This window comes from Suillus plorans (genome assembly GCF_016647745.1).
Source record: "Suillus plorans strain S12 chromosome Unknown HD556scaffold_6, whole genome shotgun sequence".
Lineage (NCBI taxonomy): Eukaryota > Fungi > Basidiomycota > Agaricomycetes > Boletales > Suillaceae > Suillus > Suillus plorans.
In genome coordinates this window covers 768,310-787,538 of record NW_024537390.1, presented here as the reverse complement: position 1 = coordinate 787,538, position 19,229 = coordinate 768,310, and the positions used below count along the sequence as shown (strand labels likewise).

Here is a 19,229-nt window from a genome sequence, read left to right as displayed (position 1 = left end):
AACTTCCAATCATTTGCTTACATAATCAACTCGACTCAATAAACCTGTCGCTTTCGCGTGGAATCCTCAGGGGCGAGTTGGCTTCAAAGGTTTCCACGCGCAGACTCGGAGGTTGTACTACCTGATAAGTACAGTCACGATGATGCCAATTGCTACTAGTAGCAGCTTTCTCGGTACCCCATGCGCATACTTAATATTGTTAGGTGGATCATTCAAGTTATGGGAAGACACTCTGCGTTCTACAAAGGAGCTTGACACGTTCGCGCAAAATTTGAAATTTGAAACCTGAAGCTAACACTGCTTTGTTGTCGTGGGGTGTCCGGCAAGCAGCTGTGAATTGACCCCAAACAGCGCGCGCTCGTTGTAGTCGGAGGAGAATAACAGCCAGGAGCTGCCAAACCCTCGTGGGGTATGCCGTACTCATGCGAATGCAGGAACAAGTTTTTTCCTCCTTAACCTCTGGCTGATGGCAGGTCCGGTGCCTGGCTCAATCTAAACGTTGTCGAGTCATATCTGAATTGTGCACCAGTCCGTCCTATATGGCGAGCCACGCGGCCGTGACTGTCAACTCCCAGGTAATGGACAGCTCACAAGAATAAAGAAGTGATTGTCGCATGGACGTCACAATACTATCCTTCGTGTATCAACAAGGAATGACCAGTTACGGTAGGCATGATATTATGTGGGCCTTGCTCTCGTGAGCACAGCCCATACAAGCCCAGGTACACCGTTTTCCATGACATGTGAATCCACTGCCGTCTCCGATTACGCGTTCCTCGACACCCTCTACCCGTACCTCGGCCAAGCGGCGCGTATTAGGTATGAACAGGAGCGTAATACATATCTCACGCTCATGCACGTGGAACGTGAGGCGCAGCTCGTTGTCAGACTCACTATGTGCAGAGAGAAGTGAAACGAGCGCATGACAGGTTGAGGTTGTGGTCGAGAACCTGCGTGAAATCAGAGAGTTAGAAGTAAGAAGTAGTCTCACACTAGAAGTTGTGCACCAATCATGCAGTCCAGCCACTCTTCCGTCTTCCACCCTTTCACCTGTGCCGATTTCCACAGCCTTTTCCGCCTCTGCTCTGACACTCCTCAGCTTTTCGACCTCAGCCGTCCCAACTTTTATCCGCTCTCGTACAGTAGCAATCTTCTCGTGTGCATCTGCAAGTTCCGTGTCTAGTGCTTGGATCTCTTCGACCTGACCATCAAGTTGCTGGTTCGCTGTGGTTATTGTTAGGAGAGGATGGGGACGGGTCTGTCACAATCGAGTAGTAAGTGATAGATGTGCATCGAGTATCATTTGTGAGAGCGTGGATGCTTGATGAGTGAGGCCTTGAGGGCTTGCGCTTTCTTGTAATCTACGCTGATTGTTAGGATATGGGAGTAGGTTCGATCATGGTTGTGGCGGAAGATGTCAGTCACGACTCAGCGCGGTCACGTGTTCATGAAGGAGTTCAGGCCTCAGGAGCGCTAGTCAGCGGTGGCTTGCCAAGTTGCAAAGAACCTAGAACTACTTTCATAAATGTGAGTGAAACATGGCTCATGACCAGCCTGGCATGAGATACTACCAGAGTTCAAGTAAAACATACATGCAGCTCGGTACCTTAGCTACTGCAGGCACACCCATTCATAAATATTTCGTGGAACAAAATTTAAACGTGCGACTTGCTGCCATGGCACAAGCAAAAAAAGATAGCAAAAAAAACCCAGTAACTTTGACATCACGACCTACCAAATGATTAGAGAGGTGGTATAAATATATTTTACGTAGATGCATCTGGCGGCCCCCACACATACATACACCATGCAATACAACAAGAGTGACTAGTGAGGTATGGCGTCCTCCCGAAACCAAAGCAGAGGCGCAGCTAGCAATTATAACAACAATTCGTCATCGTGTACACTTGCTTTTAAAACACTTACTTTTTACTTCTATGCACAGCTTACTATTCATCCATCCATACTGAATAGCTCATCATCATCCGCCGTAACAACGGGTTTGCTCAGTGGGCTCTGTGCGTGCCAGTTCCGGTTGCCAGGCGTGCCACGCTGGATACCTAGCGGTGAGCCTTGTGTTGGCGAATGCGCCAGGCCGCTGTTCAGAGGCGACCGCGACGTTGCGGCAGCGGAGTACGACAGGCGCGAGAACATCGACTCCAGGCCTGCCATCGAGGTCGAGAGAGGCATTCCTCCCACATCTGCAGCGGAAAGATGGTCACCCTGGATGGCAGAGCCCCCAACCCAATCCTGGTTGAGGGAGTATGGGTTGTTGTTGGAGCCAGGGCTGAAGGCTGCGGCTGAGGAGGGCGACATCGTCATTGGGAGTGCGTGGATCCGGGAGTAACCCGCTGCAAGCCCCTGCGGCAGACTCTGCCCCGGTGCGTGCGCTTGCAGAGCTCGGATGGAGGGGGAAATAGCAGCTGGGCGCTCTTCACCTTCACCAAATGGAATGGGCCGTCCAGATGCATGTTCATCGAATGGCGTACGATGACCACCAAGAGAGCTGATCCGCGGGGGGGAGAATGAGGTTGGGGGTGGATTCTGAGGGGTGGCTGGCTGTAGGGGGGATCCAGCAGGTCGGCCGAGACCAGAAGTGGAACGCTGGATGCCACTTGGCTTTGAGTTAAGGTAATACTGGTGTAAAGAAGGGAGAAAAGCGGCCGAAGCATTGGATGGAGAAAGAAGGGAAGAAGATGGGTTCACGTCTTCATTAGTGAAGGAACGACCTCCGAAGCCGCTCGAGGATTTGAATGAACTAGGTGTCCCGACTGCGAGATTGAATGCATGAGATGTGTCAGGAGAGCCGGGAAGGCCTCCGGTCCGCTCTGACCAAATAGACTTTACGTCACCGAGGAGCGAGGTGGCAGGCACGGAACGTGAATAATGGTGGCGGGAACCCTCCGCTTGCGAATGTGCAGTGAGGAAGGGAGGGTCAAGACCAAGACCGTTGTTGTGTACCTGAGTAGGGCGGACACAATTCGTACGCGACATTCTGCGAGAACGTTCCTCGGGGGTCAAAAGGTCATTAAGGGAGCTTGGCAAGAACTCCTCCAGGTCTTCGTCTTCGACAGCAATCTCGTGATCGAGACCACGCATATTAAGACTTCCGTCCCCACGATTGACAACTTGCGAGGGGACAGGACCAAGCTCTGTCTTCCACGTGCCAAGAGATGCGGCGAGTCCGGAACGATGTTTCGTGTCCAGTATCGAGGGTTTGGCATCATAGGATTGGAATACAGTCTGAGACTGAGCAGGCAGCGTGGATGAGACTGGAGCAGCAGCAGGCGATGTGCCGGGTGAAAATCCATTGGCAAGTCCTGTGCGGGGAAGGGAGCCACGTGGCGGGGATCCGATGGGACCAAGATCCGCGGAATCTGTGGGACGATGTGATAAACCTGGACGTCGCGTACTAGGCATGCTGAGGGGAAGTGTTGGCGGGGAGGGACTTTTACGGTCTTCCTTAAACTCGCTAGCTTGAGCGGGTGCTGGTGACTCGGGTTCGAGTGGTGGCGTAGGCCGTCTCTGAAGAGGCGCTGCTGGCAACTTTTCCGTATCATCTGGGAGTGAGAATGAAGCAAAATCGGTATCTTTGAGGGGTGGGGCGGGTGCGGATGGGGAAATTGTGGCCTTTAACGGCATGGAAATTGGGGGACGAGAGGAAGCGCTGAGAGACCTTGTAGGAGCTGTGGAACCGGAAAGAAGACTTCCACGAACATTCCCTGCGGCGGAGACGCCTCCTGAACCATTATGCGCATGAGTATCTTTCCTGACACTCCTCCCTGCTTTTGAGCTATCTTTTGGACCACCACCTCCCGCAGCGTTGGCAGCGAGCTGAGCCGACTTCTTATTTTTCCTGTCCATAGACATACTCTGGCCAGGAAGAACATGTGCTAAAGCACACTTGTGGCCAAACTTGCAGTTTCCTTTGACGAACCATGCGCAGACGTCCTTCTGCTGGCCAGGCTCTTGGACGTTATGGGAGAATGGACAAGAAGAGCCTGCTGTGCAAGCGCCGACCTTGAAAAATTTACAAGGTACATGAGAGAGATCTTTGGCTAGAAAAGAGAAGATTAAGTCTAGGAGGGGAAGAGGAGAGGGGAGTTGTAGTACACTTTGAAGAAGACTTTGACTTGTGAGATTTGTCCTTGTCCTTGTCACGGTCAGAATCTGGATACCTCTCAGCCTCATGCTCTGAAAGTTTTTCAGAATCCAATTTTTCGTTAGAAGGCATGATCGAAGGGGATTGAAATAAAGAAGGGAGGGGGAAGGAGGAGCACGGGACGAGTAGGAGAAAACCTGGGTTAGAAGGTGCCTTGGCAGGTCCTTGGAGATTGCTCGTTAAAGGAATTAAATTATTATCACATATTGATTGATAAGCCATCAACAATATTAGCCGGTTAACCCCCCTATCTTCTGCCCGATCTCAACCCCCCAATATTAACCTTGTTATTGTTCAGTATCATGTAAGTATTGTCCATCTATCTGGTCTTCTATCTTCCGTGAACTAAATTGCAGACCATGGATATCTCTCTTGAGGATTTTTGTGCCGATAAATCTTACCGGGTTCTCGAGCTCATCGGAGAGGGAGCATACGGTATCGTCTGGTATTGTTATATCCTGTCTGCGTATTACAAGTCAACTGCTCACTTTCCTCTCAGTTCAGCAATACATCATCCTTCCCAACGCAAAGTAGCCATAAAACGCATAGCACCATTCGATCATTCCATGTTTTGCCTTCGAACATTGCGCGAGATAAAGCTCCTTCGTCACTTCCGTCACGAGAATATCATTTCCATCCTCGATATCCTCCAACCTCCAAGTTTCGATCAATTCAGAGAGGTATACCTCGTTCAGGAACTCATGGAAACCGACCTACATCGCGTCATACGTACACAGCAACTGAGTGACGACCATTGTCAGTATTTCATTTATCAGGTACGTTGCAGAATACATATACGCCAAGTATAAGCCTTGGTACCGAACGATCTTCCTTCTTTCCAGGCATTACGTGCCTTGAAAGCACTGCACTCCGCAGATGTTCTCCACCGAGACCTGAAACCTTCCAATTTGTTATTGAATGCCAATTGCGACCTCAAGGTACGTACCGTCAACTTCGTGTAACGTACGTGCACAGCTTTAAACACCCCTTAGGTATGCGACTTTGGTCTGGCTCGTTCAGCCCGACCGCCGCCAAATGTTGCTAATGATAGTAGCACTTTCATGACCGAGTATGTCGCGACTAGGTATGATCGACTATCAATTCTCCACAAAATTTGTCATGACCAACCCGGCATCTTAAGATGGTACCGTGCACCTGAGGTCATGCTTACCTTCAAAGAATATACTCGTGCGATTGACATGTGGAGCGTCGGCTGTGTCCTCGCAGAAATGCTTAGCGGGAAACCTCTATTTCCCGGACGTGATTGTATGATTTTTCCCTTCATCCCTTGCCCAGTCACTCACGCTTCCTAATCCTCGTTGCCACATCAAGGTAAGTATAATCCAAATCATGCACACATTTTATGAACCCCGTGTCGCCCCTCAACCTTGTTAAATTAGATCACGACCAGCTATCAATTATATTAGACGTCCTTGGCACACCCTCCATCGATGACTTCTATGCCATCTCTTCCCAGCGATCAAGAGAATACATCCGTGCACTGCCGTTCCGCAAGAGCAAACCATTTTCCCAGCTGTTCCCAGCCGCCAACCCTCTTGTGAGTTGACATCCCATTTCCCGCACATCTGACATCTCTGTCCACAATAACTGAGCCATTATTTCCCACAGGCAATAGATTTCCTAGAGAAATGCCTAACATTCAGCCCAAGACGACGAATAACTGTCGTCGAGGCTTTACAACACCCTTACTTCGAAGTCTGTATTTCCTTCTCAATCATTTTCCCGCTGACCACACACGCGACAGCCTTACCATGACCCTGATGACGAGCCCGTAGCCGACCCAATTGACCCCTCATTCTTCAACTTCGACAACGGCGAGGCTCTAGAAAAAGAGGATCTCAAAGGTACGCCGAGATGCCACTGCAATATGTCCATTCGTTGAGAGAAGCTTCAGTACTTATTTACAAGGAAATCACAAACGCGCAAGCATCCCAGCCATCACTCTTGTTGGCTAAAGATGCCTAAATGTATTCGATATTGATACCCTCTAGTGTAGCGTCGTATTCAACGGACCTGATGTATGTGGCACAATATCACATGGATGTAGCAAGAAATTCGAAGGCTTGACATGGGAGCTGCTATTCAGGCATCTGGAGTGCTACGCATGGCAGTGAGTATGTGGAGTGGACAAAATATTACCTTCACGTACTCGGCTCCATGAGGTTCTTGCAGATGCCTGATGAGGCATTCAACCATAGCACTGCGCTAAGTTCCTTTGCGTTGTTAGCATGGGTTGATAATTCATACTTCGTCGGTGGCCGATTTTGGGCGTTCTTATGGAATGCATTCCCCGCACGTGCAAGTCCCCCTTATGCATATGCTAACTGCAATGCAACGAGTCTGATGTACGCCCATAACTTGCGTCACCGGTAATTACAATCACTCCTCCCGACAGCGTCACCTCACAGCCTACCCGAACCCCAACGTGTCCAAAGGGAAGCTTGCCTAGTATGATAAACGATAAACATATCAATAGGTAACGTAACCATCATTGCCTACCACCACGCTCAATTCATGGCACCGAACTCCCGTGTCAACTCGATATCAACTCTTACCACTCGTCAGGCTAACATTCCACAGATACAATCAGATCGATCCTTACATTGACAAAACACCACTTCTTTCCAGGAGTTATTTCACTCGAGTCTTGATTGCCTACGCGCATAAGATATTTTCTTCAGCCTCCGAGGGGCCTACATGCATCGAAAGAACTTCCTGCACAATTGTAGCCATGGTTTGCAACTCAACAATGCTCACAGACCGGGTTTTGTTCATGCCACGTCAGTATGTCTGCAATTCCTACCTACGGTATCTAATGCGAAAATCTCATGGAAGCTTTGAGAGATTAGTTAAGAACATGTTGCATCCCTAGGATTGCTCGATAATTTTTAGGACCGGCAAACAGACCAAAGGACACCATAGTAGGTAATTTAAATCAAATGTTTTACCTTCAGTGACATCACTCTAGGTCGCCCTCTGACGCAAGGCTTGACCTATCATCATCACTGGGCATGACATGATTGGGATTCCGCACGAGAAGATCCTCAGTGCTCCTAGCTGCATCTTCTAGATATGAGATATTGAAACACACAAACGGAAATACGAACCTTTCTCTCTGCGTGATGTCTCATAACTCTCCTGGAGCTCTGCAATGATAGTCTCCTGCATCACGGCAACTTCTTCTGCCGATGCGCACGTTTGGTATCGTTTGAGGTATGGACTACCATCAATATTTGAATCAGGACAGAACAGCATGATCATAAAAGGACTGTACCCATTAACTTTCCAGAAAGAATCGCCCCACCCAAACGAACTGAGCAGGGTCTCTGCATGCTGATCGAACCCTGTAATGTAGAAAGTTGCTGCAAGTGCCTCGACGCAGTTCAGCCGCCAAGGCTTGCCGTAATTGGTGGGGTTGGTAGCAAGCAAGTAGGGAACTACCAATAACCCATCATCGACCAAAGAGACGTGTAAGATAAGAATGGACCTACGAAGTCGTTCGTGTGGGCTGGCAATTTTCGAGAATGGGACGTCGTCTATGCGGGCCCAGGAACATTCGACAACGGCAACACCATCTCGTACAACGATCTCTTTGTCTGCTGGACTCACGACGAGGGTCCCTTTTGGACTGGTGGAAAAGATTGATGTTAATGTAAATGGACGTTTGGAACGGGTAGACGCACGATACGACCACGCCTCGAAATCTGGATCCCACCCTCAGCTCCGTTATAAGACCGAGGCGGGCGAGTTTCTTCCCAGAACATCGGCGTGGATCACAATGGTCGAAGTCCTTGATTGTTTGTATTAGAAGAACGGCACAGAGCGAATGCCACGTTAACGCACCCACATCGCCACGGGTACATCGATGTGCGGTCGCCCGGCTGTGCGCTCATGAGTGGTCGTTTGACTACCTTGTTAAATTACTCGCATTCATCATCTTCACCTGAGGAATGATTTGAGCTGTCATCTTCGATAATGCTTGAAGGCTTGGCGGAGTCCTCGGGGAAGCTAGACAATGACTGGGATTGCTGAGAGGTTCTCGCGCTCTTATGTCGTTGTGCACGTCCACCACGTCTTGGTCTGTTCGCACGGGAGGATGAAGCATTCGAAGTATTCTTTTTGCCCATGATCGTGTGTACTGAACTCTTCAAGCTTTCGAGTCAAAAAATGACTTCACACGATGCGCATCAAGTCGGTGATTGCTGCTAAAACCCGGACGGAGTCGGGAGCACCGGCGGGCGAGAATCGGCAAATTCCGGGCAGGCTAGTTTTTGGTATAAACCCATACTAGTAGTACCACTGTGCAGCTTACGTCCTTCCCCTTCTCCACTGCTGCTGCTGTCGACATCGTCAATGATTCCGCGTACTACCATACGGCGTTTTCCAAGTGTCTTTGGCACTACTGGTGCTGCTCGCTTAACTCCAACAATTGTACACCGGACTTTAGCTACTCCCGCAACACCACCTTCTCCGAATGACCCTTTCGCAAACGGCACCAATGCCTACTACGCAGAGGAGATGTACAGAATTTGGAAACAAGATCCAAAATCTGTTCATGCTTCTTGGAATACTTATTTTTCTGGCATGGAACATGGTCTCCTTAGTGCCCAAGCCTTCCAGCCACCCCCGGGCCTCATTGCACCCCCTGCGGACGGTGCCCCTGCGCTATATGCCGGCGGAGGTTCTGAGCTTGATGATCATCTGAAGGTGTGGATCCTGCTCTCTGCTGTGGTGCTGGGTGGCTGATCGCCTGTAGGTCCAACTACTTGTGCGGGCTTATCAAGTTCGTGGCCACCATGTCGCTGAACTGGATCCCCTCGGCATTCTAGATGCTGATCTCGCAGATGTTAACCCTCCCGAACTTGAACTAAGCCGATACGGGTTCAATGAGCGCGACTTGGACAAGCAGATTGCTCTTGGACCAGGTATCCTCCCTCATTTTGCGACAGAGGACCGGAAATCAATGAGTCTAAGGGAGATCATTGCACTTCTCAAACGGATATACTGCGAGTGATTTTTGTTATTTACCTGACCAAATTCCTCATTTTCTCTGTAGGTGGCGCGGTGGGTATTCAATATGTTCATATCCCAGACAAGGAGCAATGCGATTGGATTAGAGAGCGTGTCGAAATCCCAAAGCCTTGGAACTATACAGTGGAGGAGAAACGCATGATTCTTGACCGTCTTATCTGGTCAGAGTCGTTCGAGAAATTTATCGCAAGCAAGTACCCGAACGAGAAGCGTTTCGGTCTGGAAGGCTGTGAGGCGTTGATTCCCGGCATGAAGGCACTCATCGACCGATCTGTTGATCATGGTGTCAAGCATGTCACAATTGGCATGCCTCATCGTGGTCGTCTTAATGTTCTTGCCAACGTCATTCGCAAACCCATTGAAGCCATTCTGAACGAGTTTTTGGGGACGGATGTAGACAACCCTGCGGGCGACGTCAAATATCACTTGGGTGCAAATTATGTTCGCCCAACACCGTCTGGCAAGAAGGTCTCTTTGTCACTTGTTGCCAACCCATCGCATCTAGAAGCCGAGGATCCTGTTGTCTTGGGCAAGACCTACGCCATACAGAACGTGGAGGGCGATGAATCCACTCACAACACTGCAATGGGTGTGCTGCTGCACGGTGATGCCGCATTTGCTGGACAGGGAATCGTCTACGAAACCATGGGTTTCCACAATTTACCCAACTATGGTACTGGTGGTACCATTCATCTCATTGTGAACAACCAGATTGGTTTCACTACCGACCCTCGTTTTGCGCGTTCCACTCCTTACCCTTCCGACATAGCCAAATCCATAGATGCCCCAATCTTCCACGTGAATGGTGACAACGTTGAAGCTGTCAACTTTGTCTGTCAACTCGCGGCTGATTATCGCGCAAAGTACAAACGTGATGTTGTCATCGACATCGTTTGCTACCGTCGTTACGGCCATAATGAGACGGATCAGCCCCATTTCACTCAACCCCGGATGTACCAGGCGATTGAAAAGCAGCCAACACCACTTACCCAGTACGCGAAATTCTTGGTCGGCCGTGGGACCTTTACTGAGAAGGATATCGAGGAGCATAAGAAGTGGGTCTGGGGGATGCTGGAGAAGGCAGCCGCTGCGGCAAAGGACTATGTTCCGACTAGCAAGGAATGGCTATCCGCATCTTGGCAGGGTTTCCCTTCGCCTCGACAATTGGCAGAAGAGACGCTGCCAACCCGTGCGACAGGTTCTGACGAAGAAACTGTCAAGCGCATTGGAAAGGCCATTTCATCATATCCTCCTGGTTTCACCCCGCATCGCAACCTTGCTCGTATCCTTGGCGCCCGTGGCAAGACCGTCGAAGAAGGTCACAACATTGATTGGTCAACAGCTGAGGCTCTTGCGTTTGGCTCTCTGGCGCTCGAAAAGATACACGTGCGCGTTTCTGGTCAGGATGTGGAGAGAGGTACATTCTCTCAGCGGCACGCTGTCATCCATGACCAGAAGAATGAACAGCAGTATATCCCTTTGAATGATCTCGGTTCAAATCAAGCTCGGTTTGTTGTATGCAACTCGTCGTTATCCGAATACGGGACTCTCGGATTCGAATTAGGCTACTCATTGGTTTCACCGAACTCTCTCACTATGTGGGAGGCACAGTTTGGTGACTTCGCCAATAACGCCCAGTGCATCATTGATCAATTCATCGCCTCTGGCGAACGGAAATGGTTACAGCGCTCTGGCCTTGTCATGAGCTTGCCACACGGGTATGATGGTCAAGGTCCTGAGCATTCAAGTGGAAGGATTGAGCGCTTCCTGCAACTTTGTGATGACCATCCTAACGTCTTCCCCACACCGGAGAAAGTCGAGAGGCAACACCAAGATTGCAACATGCAAGTCGTGTATCCGACGTACGTGTATCTTTCTAACTCTCATGAGGCCACTGATCTGATGGGTTGCCTCAGTACCCCCGCTAATTATGTAAGTTCTGCCCTTTGGCTTCGTGAGTATCCCACTGAGTTTCTTGTAGTTCCATGTTCTTCGTCGTCAAATTCACCGCGACTTCCGCAAACCACTCATAATCTTCTTTTCAAAATCACTTTTGCGCCATCCCAATGCTCGTTCGGATCTTTCGGAGATGATTGGCGACACTCATTTCGAACGCTATATTCCTGATTCCCATCCTGAACACCTAGTGCCTACTGAGGAAGTGAGACGTCACATCCTCTGCACCGGTATGTTGCACTGTTTGTTTGGTTGTCGAGTGAACTCAACACAGGATTAGGTCAAGTATACCAAACACTCATCCAGGAGCGTGATGCCAAAGGCATCAAAGATGTGGTGATTAGCCGAATTGAGCAGATTTCACCTTTCCCCTACGACCTCGTGAGTCAGTTTCTTTAGGTCGTCTACAGGGTTTTATTAACTTTTACAGATCACTCCTCATCTTGACAAGTATCCCAATGCAGATATACTCTGGTGTCAGGTAAATCTTTGCGTCAACTCCTTGTATTCCAGCTAACTTGTACGGTAGGAGGAGCCATTGAACAATGGGGCGTGGACTTATCTTGGACCTCGTATTCTGACTGCCGCCAACGAGACGCAGTACCACAAAGGCAAATATCCGTACTACGCAGGAAGGCAGCCGACAGGCTCTGTCGCTACAGGTAGCAAAGTAAGTACTTGGGTTTTTGATTGTCTACTCGCTCTAAGCCACGCGACCAGGCCCAGCACAAGAAAGAGATCGAGGAGTTCTTGGCCGCTGCCTTTGCTTAATAGTGTACGATGCTCAGTGACAATAATATATATATATATCATAGCGGCACGCGAGCGCCGGTCCCTTCTTTTGACTTGCTGGTGCACCGGTGAACCTTGGCATAACAGTCATCTAAACTTTAAAGTGTGTTTTCAAGACTGAAAGTTGGTAATCAGATTAGCTATAGGTAACATTTCACCGAGAATATAAACTCATTCATACGTTCGTATGGAGCACCGTGGAAGTTTTAACTAACTGCCGTTCTAGCTAGTGTTCTAGGAGACAAACCTGCACTGCTCCTAGCTAGTACTACATTAATATTAATGGAGCGAAGTTTGTTGGTCCATCACGTGATAGTCACGTGTACACGCGTTATGGTTGACATCCTTGACAACACTTCTTTGCAATCAAAGTCCTCTTCAAATCTAGCCCTCGTCTTCGAAGACACATGTCTGGCACACACAAGATTAAGATCGCTGCGCGCCTGCGACCTCGCATCGAGCATGAGATTGATGACCAAGGGATACAGATAACGCACGATGAAGACGTAGAAGGACCGTCGTGGATTTGCGTGCCTAACCCACGGGACGTGACGCAAGTCTTTCGCTTTCCGTGCGTGTAATTTTTTTCTTCAATTATAACATGTTTTAGGTATCATGTGCAGTGACTTACTATTCAACTAGATTTACCAGTTGCTACGACCAAGATTCTACACAAGAGGAGATCTTTGAGCAGGATGTGAGACCGCTCATTGACGTTGTATACAGTGGCGTCGTACGTCCTTGAATTTTCCTTCTGAATTCTTGTTATATCAATGAACGTAGACCGTAACAATCTTTGCGTACGGGGTAACGTCCTCTGGCAAGACACACACAATGCAAGGAACAAAAGTATGTCCTGGTGTCATCCCAAGAGTTGTTGAGGTGTGTATCTTTTCTGCTGCATGTTCCGCGTTATATAATTGCCAATGCGACTGTGACAGGCCATGTTCGAACAGAAATCAGCGTTGCTACGGTCCAACGTCGAACTTGCAGTATCGTACATGGAAATATATAAAGACGAGTGTTATGACTTGCTAGTTGATAGGGAAACGGTATGCTTAAATTCTACTGACTTTTTTCGAAGTTGCTGATTGATGTCTTGGGATGTGCAGGCTCCAAAGCTCCCAGTGCGAGAGAATGACGTGGGCCAAGTCTTTGTTGCAAACTTGAGTTCCGTACCGATAACCTCAGTCGAGGAATTCACTGCAATTTATTCGTACGTAACTCTATTCTGGTCACTTGCATCATCGCGGGTGGCACCCAAGCACGCATCTGCTTACCTCTAAATGCAGCCAAGCATCAAAGCAACGCTCAGTGGGCGCAACGAATCTTAACCGTTCTTCGTCTCGTTCACATGCGATGTTAACACTGGAGGTAACGATGACTGATTCTTCGGCAGAGAAATGTAAGACCCAATCGTGAATTCCCAACTTCCCTAGGCAGTTGATATATCATATTCTTCTAGCATTGACGGGAAAGATTAACCTCGTTGATCTTGCTGGTTCAGAGAACAATAAGCTAACTGGGAACGACCCGACACGGATGGCTGAGAGCGCAGCCATCAATAAGAGCCTGAGTGTCCTCGGGCAGGTTGTACATGCATTGAACCAGGGGGCTGTGCGTTTTTTTGTCGAGCGAAGGGATTTGCAAACTGACGGCATGCACAGTCTCGAATACCATATCGCAATTCTAAGCTCACGCGCATCCTCCAAGACGCCCTTGGCGGGAACTCCGTCGGATTGCTCATCTGCAATCTTGCTCCTGGAACGAAATTTAGGCAGGATACGCTGAACACGCTGAAGTGGGTTGACGTTCATATCTTTATATCTTTAGCCTGACTCACAACGGCCTTCAGTTTCGCAGTGCGGACAAAGAACGTCGAGAACAGACCGGTGGTCAACGAGCGCGGTGCGTTGCGATCACCAAACCGCCCCATGATTCATGAGAACTTAATGCTCTGTAGACATGCGACCTCAACCCAAACCCCACTTTGCAGCAATTCTACCACCACCTCCGAAACTTGCACCCGCCGTACTCCAGCCTTTAGAGGCTGTCGCAGGTCCGTCACGTGGTCCACGTCCTAGCATTGCCCGTGCCGCACCCAGACCAAGTCTTGCTGGCGCAGGTCAAGGCAGATCTCGTGTACCACGCGCCAGTGGCATTGGGGTATTTAGTGCCCAGAAGGGATATCGTCCTTTGGGAGTGCCTGCACTTATTAGCGAGGCAGCGGAGACAAGTAGTAGCTCGGGGATGATGCAGTTGACAGATAAGGAAATTGATGAGCGGGTGCGCGAATGCTCCTATTTTGGATCACCCTATACATTGCTAAATACAAATCGATAGATCGCAAGAGCCGTCGAAGTTGAAGTTGCCCGCCGTCTCAAGGAGCGCGAAGAGCTTGAACGACAGGAGAAGGAGAATATCACTTTGCAGTTGAATCTTCAAAGAGAGACGGAAAAAGAAAAGCTGAAAGAAGAGGACCAAAGACTTCCGACTGGTGTACTTACCCCACTTATGGCCCGGCATCGGGATCTGGATAATGAGCTCCGTGCGAGGCTCGAGGAGTTGGAAGACAAGTAGTACGTCTGCTCTACCAGTGATGTCATGCTACAGCACTGAATGACTCACAGCGAACGCGGGACCAAAGAACTTCAGCTAGCAGATGTACTTTCACCTAGTTCGCGGAAGAAAACCGGACGTGCATACGTGATGCTGGCTCGCGCTCACTCCGAAAAGTACGTGGTCGCATATCGACATGCAATATGCATCCACCTAATGCGCTAATAGGGGCGATCTCCAAGTAGCGCTCGACCTATACCGCAAAGCCGAGTCATATGTCCCAGATAACGTCAAGCTGAAAGAGAGGTGGATACTTTTCGTTATTCATGTTTTCCTTTGTATGGTATCCGGGTCAAAGCGATAATTCTGACCTTTTTCTTTGCTTGCCTTTTCTTCTCTCCGCGTGGCGGAATGCATGGAATAGAGTCATCGAGATCGAGTGGGCGGTGAAGAATGGAACCACGTTCGTCCCTTCTCCGAAGAAGCCCAGAAAGGCAAAGAAGACGAAGGCTGGAAAGCGCAATGCGGTGGGCAAGAAGGTCATGAGTGGAGACGAGGATGAAGAGGATATGCCTGTGGATGGGATTCATCAGATGCTGGAAGGCGAGTTGGGTGGATCCGCAAACCCGCTGAAGAGGTTCAAATTTGAGGAGGATGTTGTGCAGGCTACGTCTGAGACTCCACAGAAGAGGGTCAAGTGCGAGATCAAGGTCGAAGGAGACGTATGAGCTTTTATCAGTTGCAGTGCCGCAATGTCATTGCATGTATGATTGTTTTGTGTGTAATTTATTTTCCACCCGGTGTGCGACTATTCTTCATAAGACTCAAAATAGAGTATCAGCTACTTCAAACGCCCAAGTCAATCTTGATGGGTTTTGAAATTTGAAGCCACAAGGCCGAGCGTTAGTGTTGGTAATTTTAGACTCGTCACAGCAAACGGCTTCAAGTACAACTTCTGTACTATGTACTCGAGAGTCCTGGGGTGGCAACGGTAATTCTTGGTGCCTATTACTTAAGTAGTATGATACGGAACTTCAATCAGGTCTAGTTAGCGGCTTGTTGAGCGCTTCATTTGGGGATGCCCTCGCGGTAATGAACCGCAGACCCGCAAAAGGAAAGGCGGAAACGAGTCACATTTCTAATCACGTGTAGCACGTGCTCGGGCGCGCCCCCATTAGTCAAGTGGCGTGTCCCGCTTTTTCCCACGCGAAAATTGGAAGACGCACCCCTGTTTACCTCAACTCAATCTACCACCATCTTCACCACTGAACAAAGCCAAATTCTAAGTGCTACTACTATGGTCGCCTCGAAAACAAAAAAGACGTCCAAGTACACGTATGCGGAACGTGAGCAAATTTTTTAACCTCCTTGGACGCGTGTTTGGGGGGATGGTAAAGGGCATCACTGATACTGACGACTCTCAATCTAGGGGTTCTCAGTGCATTTTCACAGGCACAGAAAGAGCACAGGAGGCACAGTGTACACCTCGCTACCCTTCGTGCGCATGGTGAGGTGTCCATACCTGCAAGGAAATTGTTGCTCATCACCTTTGTTACTAGTGAGAAAGATCGCGAAAGATAGGAAAGATAAACTTGGACCTCAGTGGGCATCATGGGTAGGAAAGGCTGTGAAGAAGCTTGTACGCTTAAAAGTTTCAAGTTTTTTTGAATTCTACTGATTTTAAGAGAGCAGGAAGGGCAGGGAGTTTTGCAGCCTATCGACTCCAGTGGATACGTTGGCATGACTCCGGAGGGGAAAAAAGTGTAAGCCCAGCTACTAAGATCATCTCAATGTCGAACTCAATTATTTTTAGCCTCTCATATGCTCGTCGCAAGTTCCTTCCGACTGCCGCTGGGGACGCATCGCCTGCGCAAGAGGATGCTGTCTGGAAAAATGTCACCGAACACTTCTCCCCGTCAGTGTATAAACGGCAGCATGCGAGATCTGCATCTCGTTTGAGGTCAGTTTTCGGTGGGGAGGAAGAAGCTGAGGAAGATAGCGCTTCTGCACGCGGAAGTCCTAGGGCAAAGAGACAGCGACGAGCACGGTCCCCTGTCAAGCCCCCCGAGCGGTCCTTGGCAAAGATGACCAAGGCAGAGGTTTGTTTGAGATAATCAGGATTGTAACTTGCATCTCACCATGACACGTAGCTCCAAACTAAGGTCCGAGAGCTCCAACGGGCGAATATCACGGATAAGCATCTGAAGGCACAACTTGCGGACCGCGATGAACAGCTATGTGAAGTCCAAGATGAACTCAGGATGTTGAAGTTATCCGTTGAAAGGGCGCGCGCAGTCATGCGCGAAGAAGAACTGACAGAATTGGATGAACAGGAATTTCAGCACAATATGGATGAAGAACTTCCAGCGCCAGATTTCGCAACATTGTAGGTGCTTTCAATAATTGCCTACTCCATTTGTTATTAACGCACTTTGAAGTGATGTCCAGACCCCGCGCGCTGAAACGCCGCAAGGTGCGGGCGTGATACGCACCCAATCGGGCTCTATCATTCACGACATCTCTATGCGGCCTACCCCTGCACCAAGCTCTCCTGGTGACGAACACGACCAGAGGTACCGAGACGATGAAGACGTGTTTTCGGACCATCAGCGCGAACATCTTCGTACCCCTGAATCTCTGCCAGACCGCAGGGCCTCGCAGACTGATGAACAACAAAGGCCTACTTTGGTGAACACGGTAAGCTCACCACACGACCTTTTCTATCTACTTACTTTGTTGATGCTCCACATAGATTGATGATATGGAGAAGGAAATCGCGAAGCACATGACAGAGATCCAGACTCTCAAAGGCACGGTTACCCGCCTTCAGAGCGAGCTTGACACCCTGACAGGCACAGCTGAAGACCACAAGTCACGCATAGCCGACCTTGAGAGCGAAACAAACGAACTTGAATCTGGGAAGCGCGACCTGCAGCAATGCCTTGTTGATCGCGATCACAATATCACTCAACTCCAAAATAAAATTCTCGAGCACGAGAGAGTTGCCGTCCAGCTCAATGAGACGCTCACTCAGAAGGAAGCCTCACTAAAAGCAATTTCCATGGAGGCTGAGACGCTTTTGCGCAGCAAGAATGAGGTTCTTACTAGGGTGCGGGGAATGGAGGATGAACTGACTGCTGCACGAAGCGAGAATAGGCGCTTGACAGATGAACTGGCTAGTTCTCACAGAGAAGAAGAAACCCTTCGAGAGCGGATGGTAGAACTCATACGAACCACAGAGGAAAGACAAGGAGAGCTTGCCCAAGCCTTGAGGGTTACGGAGAACGAAGCCAGAAATGACGCTATGCTCGCCCAGGAACTTCTCATGATGACCGAGGTTGCCAAACAGCTCGAAAAACAGCTCTCTGAGGCTAACAACACCGTCACGACCCTCGATGCTAAACTTGCGGAAGTCCTTGAATGCAATAGTCAGCTTCAGTTTGCTCTAGAAGGGTCCAGGAAGGAGATTGAGGAGTTGAAGAGCAGGATAACGTCTTCCGAGATGAGGGAGGCAGGATTGTCGTCAAAATTGTTCACCGCTGATTCGACGAGGCAGTCATTGGAGGATGCCGCTGCAGCTATGAAAAATGCTTCACGAGTTGAACGAGTGAAGGCACAGTCCACGATTCTTGGGCTCCTCGAGAAAATTGATGGACTGCAAATTCTGCGCGATGACGAAGTGCGGGGTTTTGCCGACAAAATTGCAGCTCTCGAAGGTGAGATGGGGGATCTTAGATTGAACCTTCACAGTACGAGCGAGGCTCGGCAGACCGCCCTCGCTGCTTTGAAGAAGTCCGACGGTGACTTGGCGCACTCGGAGAATTTGCTCGCCGCAGAACAGAGCACTTGTAATGGCCTTCGGGATAGTCTGACTCAAGCGCAAGACCAAATATCTATATTGAAGGCAGCAAAAACAGCTTGCGAGTCGACAATTGTCAATCTTAAGGCTATTTATGATCAGGGGAAGCGGATGCAGATAGACTGGATGTCTGGGATGGAGAGCACGGTATGTGGTCTCGTGATTTGTTTGTCATGTGAGATGCTCAGAACGAACAGTTTTCTTCTGCCTAGCCGGATTCATTTGCACATGCGTAGCGATGAATTTGCCTAAGCTACTGATGCAGAGTCGACAAACTGTCCCGATGTTGGGGGCGATGTAGGTTTCATGGACTTGGACATTTAGGGTGGATATACTTAACGTTAACGATATTTGTCTTGATTTTGAGAAAGATATAGTTTGTGTCAAGTAGCCACAATCGAGCGTTAGCATATCTGCTTTGAATTTGATGTTTTGATGAATCGAAGTTGAATCCTCGTGTCATTGTCGTGTCAAGCTCGTCATCTACTAGCTACTTGGAGTTGATGACGGATTACGCGGTGTTTAGCCTGACATGATGTGCAGAGATTCTCGGAGTATGTCTTTTTGGAATCTTCTGCGGTGTGTTCCCATAGATGGACCTTCTCTGAAGGCGTGGTCGTTTATTTTATTATTGGGAATACGATAAGAACCCTAGCTACTGATACAAGTGCTCGGTAGGACAGGTTCGCAACAAGCACATAGTGATAGCATCCTTGGGGGAAAGTCGATTGAACCGTATGCCGAGCACAGGACGACGTTACGACGTATTGGGGGACCTTTGATAAGAATGCAAGCCAAAGATAATTAAATATATAGTGCCTGGTTTGATGGGTGCATATATATAGATGA

At 49.1% G+C, this 19,229-nt stretch overlaps 7 protein-coding genes across 7 annotated transcripts; 4 read left to right on the top strand and 3 right to left on the bottom strand.

The window, feature by feature from the left end:
• Window positions 1-452: 452 nt before the first annotated feature.
• HD556DRAFT_1304377 (uncharacterized protein) lies at window positions 453-1,725 on the bottom strand (the record flags this gene model as incomplete). Its single annotated transcript, XM_041299676.1, has 4 exons — window positions 453-561; window positions 895-950; window positions 992-1,258; window positions 1,627-1,725. 4 exons carry the CDS (start codon window positions 1,723-1,725, stop codon window positions 453-455), a joined length of 531 nt encoding a protein of 176 aa, XP_041165411.1.
• HD556DRAFT_1533658 (uncharacterized protein) lies at window positions 1,627-4,361 on the bottom strand. The gene is made up of 3 exons (XM_041309550.1): window positions 4,114-4,361; window positions 1,927-4,058; window positions 1,627-1,871 (listed from the first exon to the last, which is right to left on the bottom strand). Exons 1-2 carry the CDS (start codon window positions 4,232-4,234, stop codon window positions 1,954-1,956), a joined length of 2,226 nt encoding a protein of 741 aa, XP_041165410.1. The 5' UTR covers window positions 4,235-4,361; the 3' UTR covers window positions 1,627-1,871; window positions 1,927-1,953.
• Window positions 4,362-4,454: 93 nt separating this feature from the next.
• HD556DRAFT_1335764 (kinase-like domain-containing protein) lies at window positions 4,455-6,313 on the top strand. The gene is made up of 9 exons (XM_041301889.1): window positions 4,455-4,607; window positions 4,662-4,938; window positions 5,005-5,100; window positions 5,155-5,246; window positions 5,304-5,428; window positions 5,563-5,720; window positions 5,792-5,878; window positions 5,928-6,027; window positions 6,078-6,313. Exons 1-9 carry the CDS (start codon window positions 4,522-4,524, stop codon window positions 6,146-6,148), a joined length of 1,092 nt encoding a protein of 363 aa, XP_041165409.1. The 5' UTR covers window positions 4,455-4,521; the 3' UTR covers window positions 6,149-6,313.
• A 936-nt stretch (window positions 6,314-7,249) lies between these two features.
• On the bottom strand, window positions 7,250-8,310 carry HD556DRAFT_1228558 (uncharacterized protein; the record flags this gene model as incomplete). Its single annotated transcript, XM_041297231.1, has 6 exons — window positions 7,250-7,403; window positions 7,458-7,620; window positions 7,675-7,811; window positions 7,867-7,973; window positions 8,027-8,094; window positions 8,127-8,310. The coding sequence occupies 6 exons, from the start codon at window positions 8,308-8,310 to the stop codon at window positions 7,250-7,252; spliced, it is 813 nt and encodes a 270-aa protein (XP_041165408.1).
• A 139-nt stretch (window positions 8,311-8,449) lies between these two features.
• On the top strand, window positions 8,450-12,170 carry HD556DRAFT_805470 (thiamine diphosphate-binding protein). The gene is made up of 9 exons (XM_041311684.1): window positions 8,450-8,890; window positions 8,940-9,189; window positions 9,240-11,076; window positions 11,131-11,146; window positions 11,196-11,400; window positions 11,445-11,551; window positions 11,601-11,651; window positions 11,700-11,840; window positions 11,891-12,170. Exons 1-9 carry the CDS (start codon window positions 8,537-8,539, stop codon window positions 11,939-11,941), a joined length of 3,012 nt encoding a protein of 1,003 aa, XP_041165407.1. The 5' UTR covers window positions 8,450-8,536; the 3' UTR covers window positions 11,942-12,170.
• Window positions 12,171-12,369: 199 nt separating this feature from the next.
• On the top strand, window positions 12,370-15,249 carry HD556DRAFT_1438267 (P-loop containing nucleoside triphosphate hydrolase protein; the record flags this gene model as incomplete). Its single annotated transcript, XM_041305828.1, has 14 exons — window positions 12,370-12,533; window positions 12,605-12,695; window positions 12,746-12,844; window positions 12,904-13,014; window positions 13,075-13,178; window positions 13,255-13,367; window positions 13,428-13,579; window positions 13,630-13,763; window positions 13,818-13,870; window positions 13,926-14,248; window positions 14,306-14,541; window positions 14,593-14,697; window positions 14,750-14,827; window positions 14,880-15,249. The coding sequence occupies 14 exons, from the start codon at window positions 12,370-12,372 to the stop codon at window positions 15,247-15,249; spliced, it is 2,133 nt and encodes a 710-aa protein (XP_041165406.1).
• Window positions 15,250-15,733: 484 nt separating this feature from the next.
• Window positions 15,734-18,825, top strand: HD556DRAFT_1335715 (uncharacterized protein). Its single transcript, XM_041301888.1, has 9 exons — window positions 15,734-15,867; window positions 15,951-16,028; window positions 16,081-16,160; window positions 16,214-16,284; window positions 16,335-16,620; window positions 16,672-16,907; window positions 16,960-17,218; window positions 17,274-18,527; window positions 18,578-18,825. The coding sequence occupies exons 1-9, from the start codon at window positions 15,819-15,821 to the stop codon at window positions 18,590-18,592; spliced, it is 2,328 nt and encodes a 775-aa protein (XP_041165405.1). The 5' UTR covers window positions 15,734-15,818; the 3' UTR covers window positions 18,593-18,825.
• The last annotated feature ends 404 nt before the right edge of the window (window positions 18,826-19,229 follow it).